This window comes from Pediculus humanus, genomic scaffold, assembly GCF_000006295.1.
Source record: "Pediculus humanus corporis 1103172108290 genomic scaffold, whole genome shotgun sequence".
NCBI classification, from domain to species: Eukaryota; Metazoa; Arthropoda; class Insecta; order Psocodea; family Pediculidae; genus Pediculus; species Pediculus humanus.
In genome coordinates, this window is record NW_002987859.1 from 2,109,240 (window position 1) to 2,133,582 (window position 24,343).

A 24,343-nucleotide genomic window follows, 5' to 3' on the forward strand; every position below is an offset into this window, starting at 1 on the left:
ATCTCTCTTTTTCTTTCCTCTCTCTCTCTCTCTCTACTTATCTTTTCGTGATCTGTTTTTTTTTTTTTTTTTTTTTGGAAACAAATTCTAACCATTAAATTTGTTTTTTTTTTTTAAAAAAAAAAAACTACCTCGTATCCACCGCCCACGAGATTTTTCCTCAAACGTTTCCGAAACGACAGCTTTCAATCATGACGTCATCAATTTTTTTTCACTTTCCAGAAACGAAGAAAATCTTCGACGCCGTTTTAAAAACAAAAGAAAATCAATTTTATAAAAAATAACCTTGAATAAAAATCGTTTGCGATCTCAAATGAATCATGAGAAACCACGTGGTGGATTGTTTGTTCATTTCTGTTTGTTTGTTTGTTTGTTTGTTTTCGTAATTTATAAAACGAACAAGGAAAAAAAAAAAAAAAACAATTTCTTTTTATTTCTCACTTTTTTTTTCTTCTTCTTCCCTGATCCGGTAATAAAAATAATTCGTTTCCTTTTGTAAATAAATAAATTTGATTTTTTTATTGATTCAATATTTTTGATTTTATTTTTAGAGATTTTATTAAATAAATAAATAAATTAATTAATTAATTAATCTCATTAATAAGTACTTATTAACTTTTTACAATTAATAATTATTAACGATAATAATAATAACAATAAGAGAATTTATTATTTTTTCAATTTTGATTTATCGGAAAGAAATTTTTTTTTTGAATAACTGAAAAAAAACATTCAAAAATTTTTTTTTTATAGCTTGACGTCATCAGTGCTATAGTAACGCTATACGTGACGCTATATATATAGTCTATAAAACACTTTTTTTTTTTTTTAATTTAAAGTTGCACATGGTAAAGCATTTTAGAAATTGATTTTTTTTTTTTTTGTCATGTTCATCGCATTTCTTTCAATTTTTCCAAAAATTTTTTTTCCTCTCCTACCCCACTCTCCCTCTCTTTTCCTTCTTTTTTTAATTTACTCTCGCAAAAAAAAAAAGAAAATAAAGAAAAATAATAATAATAAAAGGAGGGGCTGGGGGAAGGAGGGGGAAAAAACAGAAATAAATTAAAATTTAAAATTTTTCCTGGTTTATTTTCTTAGTCCGAGAAAATTTAGTGAGCCGTTAAAAATTTGTCCCAAAAGGTTTTCATTCGACCTATCCTCGAGCAATGAAATTAAGTAAAATGAATTCCCGTGGCAGCAGTCAGTTTTAAAATTTTCCCCCAAAAATCCTATGAATTTTTTAAATTCAATTAAAAAAAATACTCCCTCAATTCTAAACTTATTATTATCATTATTATTATTATTATTATTTTACTTACGGTCGTGAAGTTATGAAAAAAAAAAAAAAAAAAAACGTTTCGAATGATTGATTGAATTGAATTACATTCATTCTCATCGTATTAAAAAAATTATAACCTTTTTTTTTTTTTCTCTTCCAGAAATTGAATGCAACAAACCTTTGGGAATGGAATCCAGATTAATTCCAGATAAGGATATAACTGCAAGTTCTTTTTACGATTCGGCAAGTGTCGGACCTCAACACGGAAGGTAATTTTTTTTACTTTTTTCCTATTATATTAAAGTTGTTAAAATTTTTACGAATACGCATGAGTAAATAATAATAATAATGGTGATGATGATGATGATGATGATGATGATGATGATGGTGATGGTGGTGGTGATAATATTCGAAAAAGGATCAGAAAAGGTAAGAAAAAGCGTCGAAAGGTTTTATTTGTGTATGTGATATGAGATTTTTTTTTTTTTTTTTGGTTTACCAACGGTCAAAATTATCGATCGTGTCAATTTTTTTTTTTTTAAAAGAAACAAATGTAAATTATTCGTCACGTTTAAAAAATTTTTAGAGTCAACGTGACGTGTAATTAGAAAAGGTAAAATAAAGGAAGGGAATTCTTTTTTTTAAAAAAAAAAAAAAGGAAAAAATTATGAAATATTTTTTTTGTTTTCAGTTTTTTAATTTGGATACGTTATGCGAATTTGTTTTTTTTTTTCGGGGGGAGGGAGAGGAAGAAATATATCAATAAAAATAATATTAAAGCCACGTCAAAAATGTCGTTGACTTATTTTCATAAATTTTTCTTTTTTAAATCGATTTTTAATAGTAAAATCATGGTGCTTTTGATTGTAATGCAAAAAATGTATGGTACGCCAAACGGTTGAAAACAAGTCGTCGTGGAAGTAGATAATTTGCCTGAAACTATTTAATGCACATTTAAAATAATTATGTTATTGTTAATAATAATAATAATTAACAGGGCGGAGTGAATAAATAAGGCGAGTTATAAAAAAAAATTTTTTTGTCGTTTCAAATTCCATTTCCACGACTTTTTTCTTTTTACTCCCCCCTCCCTCACGATACAATAATTGTGAATTTTTCTTTCTGCATTAAAATTAATTTACGGGATTAAGGTTAATGACCTTTTATCAAAACATTGTCAATTTACTATAATAGTGCCACGAAATATTTTTTCCGTTTTTTTTTTTTTGCCGAAAAGAAAATAATTATTTTGGATTATTTATTATTATTTATTACTTCGTGTTTTAATAACGCCTCGTTTTTTTTTTTTTTTTTTCGTTCACTGCTTTCCCGTCTTTCTCGGGTCGGGTAACGAGAAAAAAGACCAACGAAAGGTGAAAATTATTTCACCTGAGCAAAATAAATAAATAAAAAAAAGTGTAATCAATTTTTCTTCGAGTTTTAAAAAATTTATAAAATATTTTCAAATGGAGGGTAAAAGTTTATAGTCCAGTCAGACAAATGGCTAAAGGGAGACGGAAAAAAAGAGAAAGAGAGAATGATGATAAAGAGAAAAGCGGAAGTGTAGAGAGGTTGGGAGGGATAGAGGAAGGGAAGAAGGGAGGAAATGAAAAAGGAAAAAGAGGTATATGAAATCCGGATGATGTGCACACAGAATTTTTCATTAGAGTTTATTTTAGATAAGTAAGCATAATAAGATAGAGAGAGGGGGAGAGAAAGGGAAGGGGGAAAGAGAGAGAGAGAGAGAGAGAGAGAAAGAGAAAATTTTTTTTTCTCTCTTATTATCCGCCATTTTTTTTTCTCCACGAATTTTTTTTCGTAAATTTTTTTTTTTTATTCGTTTTTATTTATTTTTTTATTTTTTATTTTTTTTGCCGTCACAAGAAACCGGAAGAGCAAAGATGAGAAGGATAAATTTCATCTTTTTTTATACGATTCAACCAAAAGCTTTTTTTTTTTTTATTCCCATTTAGATAGAAATGCTACCATTGACTAGCGTCGGTTTTAGAAAAAAAAAAATCATTTCCGGTTGTATGAATGTCTGCTCTCTTGTAAGGGTTTCAATTGATATTTTTATTCGGTGATAAAAAAAAAATTTTTTTTTTTTTGCGGATTTAAAGAGAGAAAAAAAATTGGACGAAACGAACGAAGCCTGCGTGCGTGCGTGCGTGAGTGTGTGTGTCGGTATGCTCAGCATGAGAGAGAGAGATGAAAATCCTTTCGATACTTTTTTTTTTTTTTGAAATTTCTTCGTTTCTCCTATATATATTATTAAATAAATTAAATTTTTACCCCCCCCCCCCAAAAAAAAAAAAGGAAAATATTTTACGTGGAAAAAATTTTTTTTGAAATTTTTTGACTTTGACCATCCATAATTTTTTTTTTTTTTTTTTTACTCTATGACGTGAAAAATCCTTAAATGTTTATGTCGATGAGTGGATTAAACTTAATAAAAACAAATCATATTGTTTATGTTATGAAAAGAAATTTTTTTTTTTTTTGTTAAGGTTGGTAATTCAAAAAGGTTGGTAATAATGTATAAAAAAAAAAAAAACAAATAACAAAAAAAAAGATAAAAATTTAGAAAAAACACAACAGCACGAAAATTTTTTTTTTTTTTTGGCTACTCTAGCGTAATTATATATAAACAGTAATAATAATAATAATAATAATAATAATAATAATAATGATGATGATAATGATGATGATGAAAGTGTATTTTAAACAAAAAACATAAATTAAAAAAACATTAATTTAATAATAAAAATTTCCAACGGTACGTACGAGATAAGGCCACATCCGGTTTTACAATAATTTACATTTTGGTTATAAAGGGCTCAAGTCAATCTCGACCGAACCACATACACACTCTCCGTTTCTCTCTCTCTCTCTCTATCTCACACACACACATAATCATCATCATCATCATCTCCTTTTTTAAAATCCGGTTTTTATCACGTTGAAACGATTTGTATGCATTTGGGGAAAACCCGGAAATTCTCTCTACAGATAATTCCACACTTTGTTATCTCTCAGTTATGTTATGTTATGTTATGGGAATCATCAGTTTCCGGTTCTTTTTTTTTTAAATCCCGGTCATCCTTTTTCTAATTTTTTAACCAAAAAAAAAATCCTTCCTATCTCTCTCTTTCTAATTCTTTTTTTTTTTTTTAATTTTAATTTCCGCTTTTTCTTTTTTTATGACGACAAAATATTTAAAAGAAAATTATTATCATTATTATTATTATTTGCTTTTACTCTTGACACGACGTGTTTCAATTTTTTTTTTTTTTTCATTTAGATTAACCCCTAATCGTATCCGTATTGTAAAATAAAAATGATAATAATAATACATTTTGTAAATAATAATAAAATGTTTTTTTAAAAAAAAAAAGGGAGAAAAGATGAAGAGAAAATCTTCTCAGGATTTAGTCATTTCGTAAAATCTGCTGCCACGTTTTCTTTCATCATTCTTCTTCTTCTTCTTTTAATCTCTTCTTACGAAGTTATGACTTACCCGTGATTAATACGACGTTTATCATCATCATCATCATCATCATTATTATTCGAACCGTATTTATAATAAAAAAAACTATCATCTCTTTTTTTTTTTAACGTCGTCTGCTTTTAAAATTTTAGGTTGGCAGCTGTGAATTATCTTTTTTTTTTCGAATCTATATTTAAATTTAAAAAATTTTTTTTTAGGGGTTTATTATCGTGCACAATGTTTGTTTGTTTATTTATTTATTTCTTTACAAATTACAGTCATCGGATTTTAATTCAAGGTCAAAGGTCGAGTTATTATGAATAATAATAATAATAATAATAGTAATAATAGTAAAACTCAACGTGTAATTACGGTTTTTAAATTAAAAAAAAAAAAAAATTGGTTCGTGTGCGTTCGTGTGCGTGTGTGTGTTCTTCATATTGTCTCTACGCCATTGTAACGAATAATCATCTCATTAATAATTTATTTATTCCCTTATTATTATTTTTATTATTATTATTATTATTATCATCGTGACGTCATTATAATAATAATAATATAAATCACTCGTCCGCGTGAGAGCTCATACACGATTTATTCAGTTAGAAAATAATTTTTTTTTTTTTTTAATCTTTTGGAAAATGTAGTGGTTGTTGTAGAAAGAAAAAAATAGTAATAATAATAATAATAATTATTATTATTATTATTATTTTTATTCCGAAGAGTAGTAAAATAAAATAAAAATGAAATGAAATGAAAATATATATTTATAATAAAGAAGAGAAAAAGAGAGAATGAAAAGAAAAAAAATTTTTTTTTTTATCTGGAATAAAGCTGGAGGAAAAATCTTTTTGCTAGAAGGAAATGATTATGGTTGTAGTTTTTTTTTTTTAGTAGGTTAAAAAGCTGTTGATGATAATTTTAAAAGGATCAAAAACGATTTCGTAAGTTAAATATGTAAAAAAAAAAAAAAAAAAAAAAAATTCCGACGAGGACATTTTCTTGAGCTTTTAATGATCAAATTAAAAATTTTTTTTTTTCATTCCTTTTTTTTTCGTTTTTTTTTCCTCTTCTTCTTCTCTTCACTTTTTCTTCTTGTCCCCCTTTCTCTCTCTCTCTCTCTCTCTGTTAAATTTCGATTTTTCATTATTATTACTTTAAACGGAAGAAAAAAAAATGGAGAAAAATTTACCAAAAGAATTTTCTTTTAACTATACAATCGTCCATATTTTTAAAATGAAAATTAAAAAGATTTCAATTGAATTTTAAATGAGTGAATTAAATTTACGAAAAAAAAAAAAGAGAGAGAGAGGGAGGGGGAAGAGAAAGGGGGAGGGGAGAGAGACAGAGAGGGGAAGAGAAAAAATTGGGTCGTCGGGTTGATTTTTTAAATAGTTTCATATAAAAATGAAATAAAAGAGAAAAAAATAATGACGTCATTAAAAAAAAATACGTTGGTTTGTTTTTTTTTTAATTTTTATTTTGGAAAGAGAGTGAGAGAGAGAGAGAGAGAGAGAGAGAGAGGAAGAGGAAGAGGAAGAGGAAGAGGAAGAGAAATGGTAATAAAGAGTAGAAATTGTTGTTTGTTTTTTATTATTTTTCCAAAATTTTGTTTCTTTTTTTTTTTGAACTTTGTTTAAAACTTTTTTTCTTATTCTTTTTCCTCTCTTTCACTTTCTCTCTCTCTCTCTCTCTCTCCCTTTTTTTGTTTTTTCACATTATCCGTAATTGAAATTTTTTTTAATTTTTTGACTTTTTCATTTCATTTCATTTTTTTTTTACATGCGAAAAGGGAGAAGGAAAATAAAAGAAAATTTTTAAAAAGTTAATAATAAAAATCAAATTTCGATTCAAGTTTTGTGCCTTACTAAACACAACTGAAAACTCTTTTTGATTCGTTTTAATAACCTGACCTTGAAATGTTTTAATCTTCGCCATTTTTTTTTTTAAAATCAGAAATTAAATTAAGTCGGCTATGCATGATCACGAAAACAAAGTATAAAAGAAAGGGAAAGTATAAAAAGAAAGTGAAATGATGGAACGAGAGAGAAAGAGAGAGCGGGAAAGAAAAGAGAAAGAAAAAAGAAAAAAAAGGATAAAAACTAGTGGAATCGGTTAGATTAAAGGAAAGCGATAAAAGTTGTCACTTTAAATTTAATACATAAAATACACACGCACACGCACAATAAAGCCGAGAAAAAGAAAGATATAAATACCAAACACTAAAAAAAACAAACAATATTAATATAATATAAATAAATAAAAAATGGCGGAAATATTTAAATTTTTAATTATGGTTTTCTTTAAAAAAAACTTGTAAAATTTGGTTTATAGTACTTATAGTGCGGGTTTAACTATAAAATTTTTATATATAAATAAACTAATAAAATTTATAGCGCTATTAAATAATTATTTTTAATGATGATTTGTAATACAATTCGTTTTTTTTTTCGTTTTAATTAAAATGAAAAAAAAAAAAAAAGTTATCGATGACGTATCTGTCGTCGGCAAACGAAATAAAATATAGCGCTATAATTTTTGTTAAAAAAAAAAATTATCGTCTTTTTAAAATGTTCAACAAACTAAATGTTTATCATAGCGACATTTATAGTGATTACGTAGGTGTAAAAAAAACAAAAATGGCGGCGAAATTAAATTATTAAAAAAAAAAAAAACTAAAATTTATCGATTAAAAAATTTTTATTTTTGGGCAAGTCCGAATGGCGGGATGAGAGAGGGGAGGAAGAAAGAGGAAAGGAGTAGGAAGGGGGCGGTGGAGGAGGAACGAAATAAAAATAAAAAAATAAAAAAATTTCGTCGGCTATAAATTTTTATAAAATAAAACACACACACACGAATTTAAAAATCTCTGTAGGGTAATTAAACGGGGAAATTTTTAAATTTTTATTATTATTATTATTATTATTATTATTATTATTATTATCGGTATTATTATTACCATTATTATTATTATTATTATTATTATTATTATTAGTAAAATTTATCAAAATTTTGGAAAATTGAAAGCTCAAGTTAAAGAAACCTGACGGGGGAATGAAAAGGGAGGGTAAAGCCGCAAGTTTTGGTTTTTAGTTTGTCTTACTGTTGTTGTTGTTGTTGTTTTTGCTTTTCCTTTTTTACTTTTTTGACATTTCGACTTTCTCCTCATTTATAAAAAAAAAAAAAACAAAAATTGGAAACCCTTTATTATAAAATTATTATTATCATCATCATCGTTATCGAAAATTTTTTTTTATTTAATTATATGTAATAAAAAGTTAAAATAAATAAATAAGTAAATAAATGGCGTCACGATAGTTTTTTTTAATAATTTCAGGTTGAAAAATGATAAAAATGGCGGAGCTTGGTGTCCGAAAAAAATGATCGATAAAGAAGCTCACGAATATTTAGAAATTAATTTACACGACCTTTACGTGATAACGGGTACAAAAACGCAGGGAAGGTTTGGAAATGGAAAAGGACTTGAATACGCGGAAAAATTCATGTTGGATTATTGGAAACCTGGAACGTCAAAATGGAGTCGATGGAAAAGTAGAAATAAATCCGAGGTAAGAAATTTATTTATTTATTAATCGATAGATCGATCAATCGAAAAAAAAACGGGAAAAAAATCCCGTAAATTAATAATTTCCTTTTTATACATAAGCATACGCGAGCATGAATGTACATCAATATATAAAATTGAAAAATCAGATCGGTACTGCCAACTTAAATCTAATGTTGAACATTCCGAATATAATGTAAACAAAAATTTCCCATTCGTTTTGATGTTTTTTTTTTTTTTTTAAAAGTAAGATTCGAACTTTTTTATGTTGGTAATCCTGTTTGCAGATATCATAACGATTAAATTTAATTCATTCAAGTTGGTAACCCTGTTTGCAGGTAGCATAATAACGAATAAAATGAATTTCACTTTCTTATTATCAATATTAAGTATTTTTTGAGGATTTAATTGTTAAGTTTATTATGGGGTTAGGAAAGAAAGAGTCAAACCTGGTCCCCCCCCAAAAAAAAGTAACGAAACTAGCCTAAATAACCTTAACGTCGGCAGCTGCTGCGTGTATTCTTTTTACGTCGGACATGTTTACGAGTTATAATAAATATTAGACGGCCAAAAAAAAAAAAAGAAGGAAAAGGAAAAAAATGGTTTTACGAAATAAGTTATTGGCATCCGCGGTTTATGGCATCGTCTCCCTCCCTCTTCCTCCTCCTCCTCTCCCTCTCCCTCCCCCCTCCAATTCACGGTGAAATAAAACAAGAAATTTTTTTTTTTTTTTATTTTTTTGTTTTTATGTTGACAGCTGTGGATTTTAAAAATTTTCTGAATGAAAAAAAAAAAAAAATCGTCGTCGTCTTTTTTCTTCCGTTTCTCTTTAATAAAAAATATTAAAACAATTTTTTTTTTTTTTTTAATAAATTTTAATTTAATGGATGAAAAGTTGTCATCGTGAAAATTTGTTTTTTTTTTTTTTTTGGTAAAGCAAGATTATTAAAAAAAAAAAAAATTATTTTTGTATTTCCCCCCCCTCTCCCCCATCCCTCTTTCTCTCTTTTGCAAATTATGAAAACAATAATAATAATAATAATAATAATAATAAATATGAAACAAATGTACTACTAACAGTTATACTAACATAAATTTCGTTTCGTTTCGTTTTGTTTTATGCACCGACGTGTTCGTCGTACGTTTCCGCCGTTTCCGTCCGTTTACGTATTAATTTTCCGTGCACATTATTTTTTTTTTTTTTTTTCTTTTGACCCGACGTAAATTTAAAATGTGTTTTTTTTTCAAGTTTTTCTTTTTCTTCCCTCACACACAAAATCGTGTTAGTTTTAATATTTAAAAAAAACCTAAAACGCGACAGCACGGCAGCAAAACGACAGTAATAATATAATCGACGCGAATGATTTACAAAAAAGAAAAAAAAATCGATTTCGATATTTAAAAATTTAATTATTAAAAATGACGTACAAAAAATTAAAATATGAAAAAAAAAACAAAAAAAAAAGATGGGCGTGGCTCAAAAATTCAAATAATAATAATAATAATAATAATAATAATAATAATAATAATAATAATAATAATAATAATAACGAAGCAAGGTGGATACGACAGCAAAATTTTTTTTTCTTCAAAATGACACGAAAATTTTTTTTCCAGTTAAAAAAAAAAGAAAGAAAAAAGGAAGAAAATTAACGTGAAAATTTATTTGATAAATTATTTTTAAGTTGGTACGAATGAATTTCCTTTTGCCCCTTCTTCCCTCTTCCTCCTATCCCTCTCTTTTTTTTCCCTTCCTCTTTGTATAATCATTATTATTATTATGAAAACTATCAAAAGGAAAGAGTGACAAAGTCATTTTTTTTTTTTTTTTTAAAGAAGCACGTTTTTTTTTTGCTCTCTCTCTTTCCTTCTTTTTTTCTTTCTTTCTTTCTCCTGGAAAAAAAAATGTCTGGAATTTGTAGTGAAAAATAAAATAAAATAAAAAAAAAAATGCTAAAATTGTCTTTCATGTTGGAAGACTAATATGCAAGACTTTTTTTTTTTTTGGAAAAACTTTCCTGGAGAAAAAAAAAGAGTCAATATAGCTGAGTTAAATACGAAATGAGTTTTCTTTTTTTTTTCTCTCTCTCTACTGGAAAAGTAAAAAGAAAAAAAATGAAAGTTTTGGGTAAAAGGAAGGAAGGCGTCGGATGGTTGGAAAATACTGGAGTGAGTCGTCAGGTTATTTAGACTCCAGACTCGTGAAAATATCTTTCACAAATAACATTGACACAACATATTACGCGACGAATTTTCTCTCTCTCTCTCTTTTTGGAACTTGCCCGAAGAAGAAGAAGAAAATTTTTTTTTTTTTTAATTCATTCTTATCACGTTTTACTTGTTTCGCTTTTTTACCAACATTCATTTCCTCCTCCTTCTCCTCCTCGTCCTCCTACTACGACTACTACTACTACTACTACCACTGCTGCTGCTGCTACTGCTGCTGCTACTTTAAATAAGCCAAATTTTCTTTTTTTTTCTCTTTCTCCGGTTTTTTTTTATTAAAACACATTTTTAAAAAGGCTTGGAAATAGGGCGGGAAGAGGGGGGAAGAGAGCGAAGAGGAGGGGGGAGAGCGAAGAGGAGGGGGGAGAGTAAGAAAAAATTATTAGCATTTTAATAACAACAAATTTTCCCGGAAATTATTTTGATTTTTTTTTTTTACCTAAAAAAAAAAATTTTAATTTTTTATAATTAATTTTCTTTTTTTTTCTCTCTCTCTCTCTCTCTCTTTCTTCCTCTCCTCCTTCCCTCCCTTCCTCCTCTCTCTCTTTCCACAAAGAAAAAAAATCGTTTGACGGCGTGTGTGTGTCTTTTAAACTCAAAAAAAAAAAAGAAAGAAAGAAAGGAAAAAAGGACGTCGTGAAGTTCTAATGCCACGATCGTTCACCTTTTCAACCCTTTACCCTGACCCCTCGTTCAAAAAAAGAAAAAAAAACGAAAGCGAAAGCAAAAGGAAAATTTAAAAAAAAAAAGGATAAAAAAAGAGTTTTCATTTTTCTCGGTATTTATTTTTTTTGCAATTTCGCACTCTTTATTAATCGTTTTTTAATTGATGACGTCATTTTATCCTTTGCATCTATTTAAATATGACGTAATCGTTTTAAAAAAAAAAAAAAACAATTTTTTTTTTTCTTTTGTATCTTTTTCATTCGAGTGTGTTTACTTTTTATTTTATTTTGTGTGTTACGTAATAGATTTAAAAAAAAAGGACACTTAAGCATGCTATTAAATTAAAAGGTTTTTCTTTTTTTTCCTTTTCTTTCCTTTGCTTTCTTTATTTTCCTTTTTTTCTTTAAGAAAAATGAATGAAAAAAAGGAAAAAAAAAGGAAAAAACGATTTTATTAGTTTTTTTAATTTTTTTTTTCTTAATACATCTTCCGGTTTCGTACGATGAGTTTTTATTTTCATTTTAATTACTATTATTATTATTTATTTATTTATTTGTTTAAACGATCAACCGATTAAATCATTATTATTATTAACATTATCATTATTATTATTTCGGTTAAAGTGAAATAAATTTAAAAAGAAAAAAAAGGGAAAAAGTTTTTAATTTAAAAAGTTTTTCACGTGTTTGTTTGTTTGTTTGTTTGTTGTTATATATATATATATATAATGTTAATATTGTTAATGATTGTTTTTGTTGTTGTTTTTAATAAAAATAATTTTTTTATTTATTAATAATAAAAAAAAGACAAAACAAAATCAAAAACCGAAAATTTTTTTTTTTTTTTATTTTTTTTTTCATTGGAGAAATCAATTTCCAAGGTTGGCATAACCGTATTCATTTGTTTTTTTTTTATAATAAATATAAATGTCACCCTTGAGACAATAATTTCAAATAATAATAAAAGCCTTCTCTCGGCCCACCCCCCAAAAAAAAACAAACAAACCAACGAAATATTAAAAATAAAATAAAAGGTTTTGTTTTTTCTGGTTACGTTTTTCAGATATTAAATGGAAATTCAAACACTTACACGGAAGAAACTCAAATTGTTGATCCACCAATCAGAACGCGGAAAATAAGATTCGTACCTTATAGCGATCATTTAAGAACCGTTTGCATGAGAGTCGAATTATTGGGTTGTTTATCACCATGTGAGTAGTACCAATCATCATCATCTTCGACCCCCCCATCATCCTTTTAATCTTTCTCGTAAAAGCAACCCACGCTGTTGCCAGCATCCTTTTCTTTCCCCTCATCTCCTTCCCCCTCACCGCGATCAACCGTATAAAATTTTTTTTTTTTCTTTTTATTCAATCAACAGATGGTCTCGTGAGTTATTCGATGAATCAGGGCGTGCAAAGAGGAAACGAAGTCGATTTAACCGATCAAACGTACGACGGAATAGAAGAAAATGGGAGATTGTATGGCGGTTTAGGACAATTGGAAGATGGTGAAAAAGGAGCGGATAATTTTAGATTGGACGTACGAGGAAAAGGAAAAGGTATTATTATTATTATTATTATTATTATTATTATTATTATTATTATTATTATTATTATTAAAACAAGATTTGATTCGTAACGATTATTGGCATCCTCTTGGCGGCTATTCTTTTAAACTTTGGAAAAAAAAAAGGAAAAGTCGCATGTGTTTTTCGTATGTGACTTAATAATAACCTTTTTCCCTTTTAACCTTTTTCTCTCTTACATTGAGGTTTTAAAATTTTTATTATTATTTTTTGTAACCGGAAATGAATTTTTATAGTATAAAAAAAAATTTTTTTTCCCCTTTTATTTTTTTTTTTTTTTTAGAGGAAAACGATAGGAAAATGAATTTTCATTAAAAAAAAATCCTGATTATTTAAATGAATACAATATTTTATAGCTTTATAGCGATAATTTATAGCAAAGCTATATTTAAAAAAAAATTATTATTTTATAGCGTAAAACAAAATGGTGATTAATTTAAAACGAAAAAAAAGGAGAGAAATAAAATAATTGTTGTAAATTATTTAAACTTATTTTATTTTTCATTGCATTACATAAACAAGAGAGTAATAAAATTTTACTTTATATTCTATAAAAATCGACTATAATTTAACTTTATTCTCTATATTTATAGATAGATAGATAGAAAGAGTGAGAGAGAGGAAGAGAGTGACTGGGGAAGAGAGAAAGAGAGAGAGAGAAAAAAATTTTTTTTTTAACGATAATTCTTTTTTAACAACTCGACAGTAAAGTTTTTATAGGAAAAGTTACTGAAAATTAGTTTTTCCCAAAAAAAAAAAAATTTACTCGGCCGGGTAAAAAACGTTTTTCAAGGGGGGGCGGGGTGAAGAAGGAAAAGGAGATGGGAGGGAGGCGGGGGAAAATAGGAGGGTCATTAAAAGAATCGAAAAAATTAAACGTTTTTATTTAAATTCCACGTTCATTAACGAGATTTTTTTTTTTTTTTTTTTTTTAAACGAAAAATACAATGAATCACTTTATTTATTCCAAAGCGTGGGGAGTCGTTTAAATAAAAATAATCTATTTGTTTATTTTTTATTTTTATTTATTTAGTTATTTTTCTTTTTTTGGGATTTTAACATTCTCCCACCTTTCTTCCTTTTTCCGCCCTCCCCTCCCCCTTTCTTCTTCAACACGCGCACTATCCAACTTCTTTTGAAAAAATATCAATAGTTTGTTGAATAAAATTATTATTAATGGTGGTTTTGACTTGCAAAAAGGTTTTTTTTTTTAAAGGTGTTAATTAACGTTTAAGTAATGAAACTTGTTGAAGTTTAATTAAGTTAAAAGGTAAAAAGAAAAAAAAAATATTGTGTGACGGCCCCCCGACCTCGCCGCCGCGGCCATCCCTCCTCCCCAAGAAAAAAAGGAAAAAAATTTATTTTTATTAAACGCACAATTTTGAAAATGACAAAAAGTAAACGAAAAATTGGTCGTGTATTTATTCTATTAAATTTTTGTTTTGAATAAAATGGGGTGAGGGTGTGAGGGTTCGGGAGATGAATTTCTGAAATGTGAATGAGTTGGAAGATGAAAAAGGTGAATGTAAAAAACTTTTGATTGAAAAATTTACCTGCGTGTAAAACGATGAGTTAAAAGAAAAAATTGAAAAAGAGATGATGATGATGATGAAAGATTGAATGAAAAACTACGATTAATCGTTTTCTTTTTTTTTGGGGGGGGTAAAGGGAGGGGCAGGCGTTAAGGAAAAGAAGTATTAAAAGCTCAGCAAAATAAAACAAAAAAAAAGTGTCGAGTCTAGCAATAGTTAAAGAAAAAAAAAAGAAAAACACATCCAAAAGAAAAGAAAGTTTCGAAAAGAATGGAGAAATGGAAGGAGATAAAAATTTAAGGGTCAAAGGTCGGGAAAATTGAAAAAAAAATAGAAAATCGTTTCCGATGCTACCTTTTTTTTTATAACGGGAAACTAATTAATTTTTCTTTTTTTTTTGTTTTTTTTTTGTCTTTTCTTATTTGAATTTTTTTTTATTTATTTATTTCCCTACAGCAAATGTGTCGTCGTCGTCGACGACGTCATCGACATCGTTTTATTTAAAATATAAATTTACAACAGAAAAAAAAAAAACGTGTTCGACTCCAAAAAATATTTTTTGGATTAGAATCTATGAAATTTATTTTTAGTTTTTATTATTATTATTATTATTATTAATTAGTTTATAATTTTATTTATTTATAGGTTTCGAATGGGTCGGTTGGAAAAACGATACACCGAGTATGGCCGGCCGTCCAGTTGAAATAATTTTCGAGTTCGATAAAGTTAGAAATTTTTCAGCCATGCACATACATTCGAATAACATGTACAGTAAAGACGTACAGGTAAAAAATCCGATTTAATTAATATTATTATTTTTTTTTTTTGCCATGATGATGACGTCAAATTTTTTTTTCCTCGTGACGTCATATAATTCTATAAAATTTTCCTCGTTTCGAATATAATTATATATAAATATACAGTTAATACCCCGCGCGGTATTTAAAGTATTATTATAATGAAGCATCTAATAAATTTTTTTTTTTTAAAAAAATGTTCCACCGTCTGCTTAAAATTGATTTTAAACTTTTTTTTTTATTTATAAAAATAAACTTTTATTATTTATATTTATTATTAACCAATAATTTTATTTTTATTATTATTAATAATGATAAATAAAAAGTTTTTAAAAAAAAAAAAATTTTTTTTCAATTTCCGTCGGTTTTTTTTTTTTTTTTAAACTTCGATATTAATAAATAAAATTTTATTGTTGTTATTATTTTGTCAATAATAAATTTATAACAAAAGAAAAAAAAATGGTTTCGTTTTCCTTCTGCTTTCTTTTTTTTCGATATAATTTTCATTTTCTTTATTTGTTTAAACAATTTGAAAAAAGTTTTTTTTTCCCTTTTTTTAACGAATTTTATTTGACGTCACAGGTATCGTACGTCGTGGGTTAATATTTTTTTGATTTTTGTTTTGCCTCAGGTATTTTCTCTTGCTCTCGTTTACTTCAGCATCGGTGGTAATAAATTTTCCAGCATGCCCGTACATTATTCCTACGTTCCAGACCTCGTCATAGAACATGCTAGAAGCGTGACGATAAAACTACATAACACGTTGGGAAGGTTCGTCAAATTAGAGCTTTATTTTGCAAATCGATGGATATTGATTAGCGAAGTCGAATTTGATTCTGGTAAGATTTTCTCACTCTCTCTCCCCCCTTACCTTACCCTCCCTTACACCACCCCTTCCCTTCCCTTCCGCTAAAAACCCGATAAATTTACCGCCAACAAAAAAAATAAAAAAATCATAGAGTAATGAAAAATAAATATTAAAAGGTAAACAACATCATAGAGGAGAATAAACAATAAATAGAATAAATAAACGAGCGAGAGGAGAGGGGAGGGGAAAGGAAGGGAAAGGGGGAGGGAAGGTGGAAAAGAAATGAAAGATGAGAGAGAGGAAAGGAAAAAAAAGAAGCAATTTATAAGATTTTCACGTCTGGCAATCTGAAATTGGATGCTGAAAGTCAAATAGGCCAATAGACGGCTTCCTATCGTCTGCTATTTGAATTTTTTATTTTATTTTCTAAAAACCTTTTCCCCCCTCTCTCTCTCCCACTCTCTCTCTCTTTTTCTCTCAATTCCTTTTTTAAGTGATTTTTTTTTTCATTCTTTTCTTTCCTTTTTTTTTTTTTCAACAAGAAAAAATAAATTTAAATGCAGAAAAAATTTTTATTATTAAATTATTTTTCCTGCTGCTGCCGCCATTTCGTTAATTGCTGTTTCGTTAATTGCTTATAAATCCACCATTTTTTTAAAAATATTTTATGACGTCATTTGTCAGTAGAAAAAAAATTACAAAACAAAAAAAATGGCGACATTCGAAATTTAAATAATAATTATTATTTTTTTTTTTAATAAGAAAAAAATAACGTGAAAATATTTTGTCGTAGAATTTTATTATTATTATTATTTTCATTGCGGAGAATAATATAACGATAAAGAGATATGAGAAACGAGAATTTACTATTATTATTATTATTATTATGAAAGTTTCTTTTTTTCTTATCTTATGATAAGTCTAACCTGTCATGGAACTTTGTCGTAATTGATGATGAATCTTATTAAAGTTTTCCTTTTTTTTTGTTAATAACAAAATGGCGGCGAAAAATTTTTTGAATTTTTTAAACGAGTTAAATAAATAGGAAAAAAAGGAAATTGATCGAATCAAATCAATTTTTAAAAAAAATTAATAATAACATTGATGAAATTTTCATTTACAGTGATAGTAAATGGTAATTATAGCGATGAGGAAACGGAAAATGGCGTCGTCAATTTTCCTTTCGAGGGTAACGAAGTGAACAAAGGATATCCACTACAAAGGGATGATGTACAAACAACCCCGAGTAAAATTGACCACAATCAGTTTATCGGTGAGTTAAATTAAAATTTTTTTTTTCTCTTTTTTTCTCCTCCCTTCCCCTCCCTTCCCTCCGCCCATACCGTTTTTCGTCATAACGCGCGAGGGAAGAGGGAAAAATCAAATTAAATTATTATTATTATTATTTTCTTTCTATCTTTTGTTTTTCCTTTGTTGTTTTTCATTTAATTTAATTTAATTTTAAAAAAAAAGAAAATGTTACTACTCATATAAGTGTAATAGGATTAAAATTAAATTAAAATAAAATTGATTTAAAAGAAAGAAAGAAAGAAGAGAAAGAAAGAAAAAGAAAAGAAATTTAAATTGAATTGTTTTAAAAATGATAATAATTGTAATGAAATTAAGAAAGATTGATTGATTGATTGAATGAATGAGCGAGTGAATGAGTGGGATTTCATTAAAAAAAAAAATTTTTTTTTGCTAACTAAAATCGATTTTAAAATTTTCCGGCAAAATTTTTTTTTTGGGTTTTTAAAAAAATTTAATTTAAATAATTTTTCCTTTTTTCCTTTTTTTTCATTCGTTTTTCTTTAATTTAAATATATTAAAAAAGGAAATGCAGACGATAAAGAATGGGAGGGACGGAGGAAGGGAGGGAAAAAAATATTAACGGATAAATAAATAAATAAATAAAATTTATTTTTAAACAAAATTACAACAACAACAAAAATAATAATAATAATAATAATAATAATAATAATAATAATAATAATAATAATAATGAAAAATCGCCATTTTGTCGTCTGCTGTTTAAAAAAAAAATGTCGACGATTATTTTAAAAATAAATTATTTGTTTAATCGTTGTTGGTACCACTGTTTATTTTTATATATACTTGTCGTATTTTTTGATTTTTTTTTTGCCCTTCCTCTTGCTGGGCGGAAAGGGGCGGTTTTAATTTGATGACATAATTTTTTAAATAATTTTCAAGGTCAAGAAGGCGGTTTGACCTTGAAAACCATAAAAATTTATTGAATTACTTTTAATGATGAATAGGAATAAGAAGAAGAAGAAGATTTTTATGTTTTTCATTACTTGTCCTTCATCCCTTATCATTTTTCATTTTCTTTTCTTATCATTTCCTTTTTTTCCTTTGTATTATTTTTCATTTTTCCTTTTCCTTTTTCTTTTCTTTCTCTTTTTCCTCTTTTTTTAAATAAATTTTTTTTTTTTTTTTAAATTATGATTTTCATTGTCGCACCATATAATTCGTCTGCTATTGTTTTTTTTTTTTTTTTTAATGAATTATTGCACTCAAAATTATTATTATTATTAAAATTTTTACGCTCGGAAAATTTTTTTAGTTTAGAATCGATTTTTTTTTTTTTTAATAGAATTTCGAATCTCTGTGGTGCCCCATTTATAAAAATATTTTGGTCAAAATGTGGGCCGTACATTCTTCTTATTGTAACGAAATTTTCCTCCACGGTATCCGATAATCCTTATCGAATTTTTTTTTTTCGGGGTTGTTGTGGTGGGTGTGATTTCTACTGCTCCCACGACAATTGTAATCGTTTCCGGTTTTACTTTTTTTTTTTTTTGATTCGAACGATTTCAATTCTTTTAAATTTCCGTACAACAATTTTTCGGTCTGCGTTGCGAACCTGCGTTTCTTCTGATTACTCTTTTTTCCACTTTTTTGACGGCCTAGCATTATTATTATTATTATTATCATTATTATTATTACTATTATTACTGGGTATTAATTTCGTATGAATAATTTTTTTTTGTAAAAATATTTTAGTTCCACCCTCATCGAGTTTTAATAATTCGTCGGAGCCAAAACAATATATAGCATTGGTTATCGGAGCCTTATCAACGGTTATACTCATACTCGTTGCTGCCATCATGTTTATAGTATTTAGAAATAGAAGATTAAGGAATGCATTGGGTGGTACATCGAATACCGTTTTACCCGGTGGTTTCGTTGCCACCGGACCTAATGGAAAAGGCGTTACCATAAATATGAAGGTAAAATTTTTTTTGCAACAAAAGGACACATGCACACACCCTTCACAAATGTTCTACTGCCTTTACTTTCCGCCATTTTGTTAATTTAATTTTTTCCGTTCGATTTATTATTATTATTATTATTATTATTATTATTATTATTATTATTATTATTTTATCATCATCGTCTTGTATGATTTTTTTTTTTTTGCTTTTGATTTAGTTTATTTTTTTGGATTTTTGTTTTATTATTTTATTTTATTTTTTCGTTTTTTACCCGACCTTTTAAACCCTTTATAAACCATCCTTAGGATTTCCAGATGAGAGTAAACGTGAATGCTAATGGTCACGTATATGGTCAGGTATCCGTCGAAGAACCGGAAGATAAGGCAGTCATTTACCAAGAACCTTTCAACATGAACATGTACGCGGGTTTAACGCCGAGAAGGAATAAAGCTTTGGAATGCGGAGGTTTACCTATAAAAACTCCGACGGAATTACCGTCATATGTTGGTGAGTGATAAGGATATTTTTATGACGTCACACATTTTCTTATCGCCCCGTCTTCCCACCCCCTCCTCTCTCTCTTCCACTTTTTATTTTTTTTTTAAATACAGATTTTAGATAGATTAACCAAAAAAAAAACCTTTTAACGCATTTTTTTTTTTACCCCGTCGTCGTTTTTTAAAATTAAAAAAATTTGTGATAGGCGCAACAGGAGGAGGAGGGAAGGAGAAGATGGTACAGAAGAAGAAGAGAAAGAGGTTAAAGAAAGGTTTAAAATAAAAAAAAAAGTCATTTGTTTTAAAGTTAATTATTTGTAAGACGAAAAAACGTCATTCCGATTATTAGTTTTAATTTTCTTCTTCCCCTTTTTTTTCTCCTCGCCCCCTTCCCTTTTCCCGCTTTTTTTTTCTCCTCGCCCCCTTCCCCTCCCCTGCTTTTTTTTCGAAAACAAAAAACTGTTGAACCGTAAATCAAAATAAATATATATTTTTAATTGTTTTAAGACGAAACAAACGTCGTAGGAGGAAGAAACGAAGATTATGCCGTACCGGAAATAATAAAAACTCCACCGCCACCTTTTACTCCATCTCCGTTATCGTCGATGATGAGAGGACCGTTACCACCTTTGCAAAATTTTTTTCCAAAACCTCCGGCGATACCACCGCCGCCGCCACAAATGGAAAAATATTATGCAACAACGGAAATTTGCAAAGTGAGTATTAGTAGTAGTAGTAGTAGTAGGAGTAATAAAAAGTGGTAATTTTAAATAATAATGAATAGCAGTAGTAATAATAATAATTAATTTTTTTAACGTTCTCTCTTTTTTTTTTTTTTTTTTTTTTTTAGAATTCGATAAATAGCGTAAATAACGATTTAAACTCAGGTTTTTTGAGAGTGAATAATAATTCACCGGGATATCAAACTTTATCACTTTCAAGACTCCTTTCAGACAATAACACAGATTCCGAGTTTCCCGTAACGGAAACGGAAGACGAAGGATGCTGTGACGAGATATCTGTGCCTAACATAAACGAAACTCAATTAAAAACAATTGAAAAATTGGGTTACGGACTTTTCGGAGAAGTAATTTTTTAATTTTTTATTTTATCTCTTCTTCAGATTTAAATAACAATAATATAATATAATAATAATAAATTTATAAATAATTGACCGCAAAAATGAGGTTTAATATCCTTTTTTTGAAATTCGTTTTGCGCGGCGACCTCATTTCTATAAATTCCATTTGTGTTTTTTTTTTTTTTTTTTCGTATGCTTTTCCGTTAGTTTTCCATTGAAATTTTTTTTTCTTTTTTTTCCACGACGACGTGTCATTAAATTTTTATTTTTATCATTTCAGGTAAAATTATGCGAATTAAATGAAAAATGCGATTGTTTATACGATTCGTCGTCGTCGCCGTCGTCGTGTAATTTGGTCGCCGTTAAAATGTTAAGATCGGGATCTTCCGATTTGACTAAAGACACGTTCAGACAACAAGTCAAAGTTTTATCGAAAATAAAAGATTCGAATATAGTTAGAGTTTTAGGTGCCTCACTCGACCACGATCCCATATTTGTCGTTATTGAATATATGGATTACGGTGATTTATATCAATTTTTACAGGATCACGTGGCTGATACCACGTCTCCTTTACCGACTAATGCTAAAACGTTAAGGTAATCATAATCATCATTATTATTATTTTTCTATAATCACGACTCATATATACATTTAAAAAAATTTTTTTTTTTTTTTGTTTTTAGTTATGGCTGCCTTATTTACATGGCGACGCAAATCGCCTCCGGTATGAAATATTTAGAATCGTTAAATTTCGTTCATAGAGATTTAGCCGCGAGGTAAGGCATTAATTATTTAATAATAATAATAATAAAAAACGTAATTAAATTCGAATCGTTTCATCGATAAATCGACGTTTTATAATAATAATAAAAAAAATGAGACAAATTTTTTTTTTTTTTTAGGAATTGTTTGGTCGGAACAGGTTACAAAATAAAAATAACCGATATTGGTATGAGTAGAAGTTTATATTCTGGTGATTATTATCAAATAGATGGAGATCTTATGTTACCCATACGTTGGATGTCGTGGGAAAGTATACTTTTGGAAAAATTCACTACGAAGAGTGACGTTTGGTCTTTTGCCGTGACGCTGTGGGAAATATTAACATTCGCAAGAGAACAACCATACGAAGAAATGTGCGACGAAAAAGTCATTGAAAACGTCGGTCTTCTATATCAGGATTCTGGAAAAAATGTAAGTAAATAAATGATAATGATGATGATGATGGTGATAAAGAAGAGTTTTCTCGTTTTACTTTTTCTTTTTCTTACAGGTTTTATTACATCAACCGAAAAATTGCCCGAAAGAAATTTACGACCTGATGAAAGAATGTTGGCAAAGAAACGAATCCGATCGGCCAAATTTTAGAGAAATTCATTTGTTTTTACAAAGGAAAAATTTAGGATATAATCCCGTGTGAGATGAACAACAAGGAGCGCACGTACACACACACACACACCGGTACACGTATCCATACTTGTGAATAATACGAATCAAAGGATGCAAGCACGCGTCTTCAAGAGATCTACACATCATTCATGGAACGTCATGGAAATTAATGGGAAACAAGATGAAAATGTTACTAACTAATCTAGTCAAGTTTATCCGCGTGTAACTTCACCTTTCAGCACTACGTCGCAAGAGGATATCCGATTTGGAAGCTGGCAGAGTTCCATCAGTGTGGAGTTGTAGATCACAACGTCTTCATCCGATTCCCTCGAGAGTAAATCCTGGAATTCGTTGGTGCTAATTCCGAAGAATGTGGGCCGTCCCACATAGTGCGATCTCCTTACCGTTCCTTCTTCAAAATCTTTTTTAAATCTCCTTTCTTCGAGTGTGATCTCCTGTACCGTTTCTTCTCTGAAATCTTCTTTAGGTCTTCTTTCTTCGAGTGTGATCTCCTGTACCGTTTCTTCTCTGATATCTTCTTTAGGTCTCCTTTCTTCGAGTGTGATCTCCTGTACCGTTTCTTCTTCAAAATCTTCTTTAGGTCTCCTTTCTTCAAGTGTGATCTCCTGTACCCTTTCTTCTTCAAAATCTTCTTTAGGTCTCCTTTCTTCGAGTGTGATCTCCTGTACCGTTTCTTCTTTGAAATCTTCTTTAGGTCTCCTTTCTTCGAGAGTGATCTCCTGTACCGTTTCTTCTCTGAAATCTTCTTTAGGTCTTCTTTCTTCGAGTGTGATCTCCTGTACCCTTTCTTCTTCAAAATCTTCTTTAAGTCTCCTTTCTTCCAGTGTGATCTCCTGTACCGTTTCTTCTCTGAAATCTTCTTTAGGTCTTCTTTCTTCGAGTGTGATCTCCTGTACCGTTTCTTCTTTGAAATCTTCTTTAGGTCTTCTTTCTTCGAGTGTGATCTCCTGTACCCTTTCTTCTTCAAAATCTTCTTTAGGTCTTCTTTCTTCGAGTGTGATCTCCTGTACCCTTTCTTCTTCAAAATCTTCTTTAGGTCTCCTTTCTTCGAGTGTGATCTCCTGTACCGTTTCTTCTCTGAAATCTTCTTTAGGTCTTCTTTCTTCGAGTGTGATCTCCTGTACCGTTTCTTCTTTGAAATCTTCTTTAGGTCTTCTTTCTTCGAGAGTGATCTCCTGTACCGTTTCTTCTTTGAAATCTTGTTTAGGTCTTCTTTCTTCGAGTGTGATCTCCTGTACCATTTCTTCTTGTAAATTCTTCAAAATCTTCTTTAAGTCTTCTTTCTTCGAGTGTGATCTCCTGTACCGTTTCTTCTTGTAAATTCTTCAAAATCTTCTTTAAATCTCCTTTCTTCTTGTGTGATCTCCTGTACCGTATCTTCTTCAAAATCTTCTTTAGGTCTCCTTTCTTCGAGTGTGATCTCCTGTACCCTTTCTTCTTCAAAATCTTCTTTAACTCTCCTTTCTTGGAGTGTGATCTCCTGTACCATTTCTTCTTGTAAATTCTTCAAAATCTTCTTTAAGTCTTCTTTCTTCGAGTGTGATCTCCTGTACCGTTTCTTCTTGTAAATTCTTCAAAATCTTCTTTAAGTCTTCTTTCTTCGAGTGTGATCTCCCGTACCGTTTCTTCTTCAAAATCTTCTTTAAGTCTCCTTTCTTCGAGTGTGATCTCCTGTACCCTTTCTTCTTCAAAATCTTCTTTAACTCTCCTTTCTTGGAGTGTGATCTCCTGTACCATTTCTTCTTGTAAATTCTTCAAAATCTTCTTTAAGTCTTCTTTCTTCGAGTGTGATCTCCCGTACCGTTTCTTCTTCAAAATCTTCTTTAAGTCTCCTTTCTTCGAGTGTGATCTCCTGTACCCTTTCTTCTTCAAAATCTTCTTTAACTCTCCTTTCTTGGAGTGTGATCTCCTGTACCATTTCTTCTTGTAAATTCTTCAAAATCTTCTATAGGTCTCCTTTCTTCGAGTGTGATCTCCTGTACCGTTTCTTCTTTGAAATCTTCTTTAAGTCTCCTTTCTTCGAGTGTGATCTCCTGTACCGTTTCTTCTCTGAAATCTTCTTTAGGTCTTCTTTCTTCGAGTGTGATCTCCTGTACCATTTCTTCTTGTAAATTCTTCAAAATCTTCTTTAGGTCTCCTTTCTTCGAGTGTGATCTCCTGTACCCTTCTCT

General features: G+C 28.7%; 2 protein-coding genes across 2 annotated transcripts; one reads left to right on the forward strand and one right to left on the reverse strand.

Annotated features, from left to right (window-relative positions):
- Positions 1–1,181: 1,181 nt before the first annotated feature.
- Phum_PHUM542980 (Discoidin domain-containing receptor 2 precursor, putative) lies at positions 1,182–22,182 on the forward strand (the record flags this gene model as incomplete). Its single annotated transcript, XM_002431667.1, has 16 exons — positions 1,182–1,200; positions 1,440–1,548; positions 8,104–8,335; positions 12,286–12,433; positions 12,604–12,783; positions 14,988–15,127; positions 15,771–15,978; positions 17,071–17,220; positions 19,023–19,198; positions 19,498–19,690; positions 20,206–20,440; positions 20,545–20,767; positions 21,042–21,358; positions 21,446–21,538; positions 21,665–21,956; positions 22,036–22,182. The coding sequence occupies 16 exons, from the start codon at positions 1,182–1,184 to the stop codon at positions 22,180–22,182; spliced, it is 2,862 nt and encodes a 953-aa protein (XP_002431712.1).
- A 112-nt stretch (positions 22,183–22,294) lies between these two features.
- Positions 22,295–24,271, reverse strand: Phum_PHUM542990 (uncharacterized protein; the record flags this gene model as incomplete). The annotated part of the gene is made up of 5 exons (XM_002431668.1): positions 22,295–22,348; positions 22,613–23,455; positions 23,545–23,666; positions 23,726–23,884; positions 24,058–24,271. 5 exons carry the CDS (start codon positions 24,269–24,271, stop codon positions 22,295–22,297), a joined length of 1,392 nt encoding a protein of 463 aa, XP_002431713.1.
- Between the last annotated feature and the right edge of the window lie 72 nt (positions 24,272–24,343).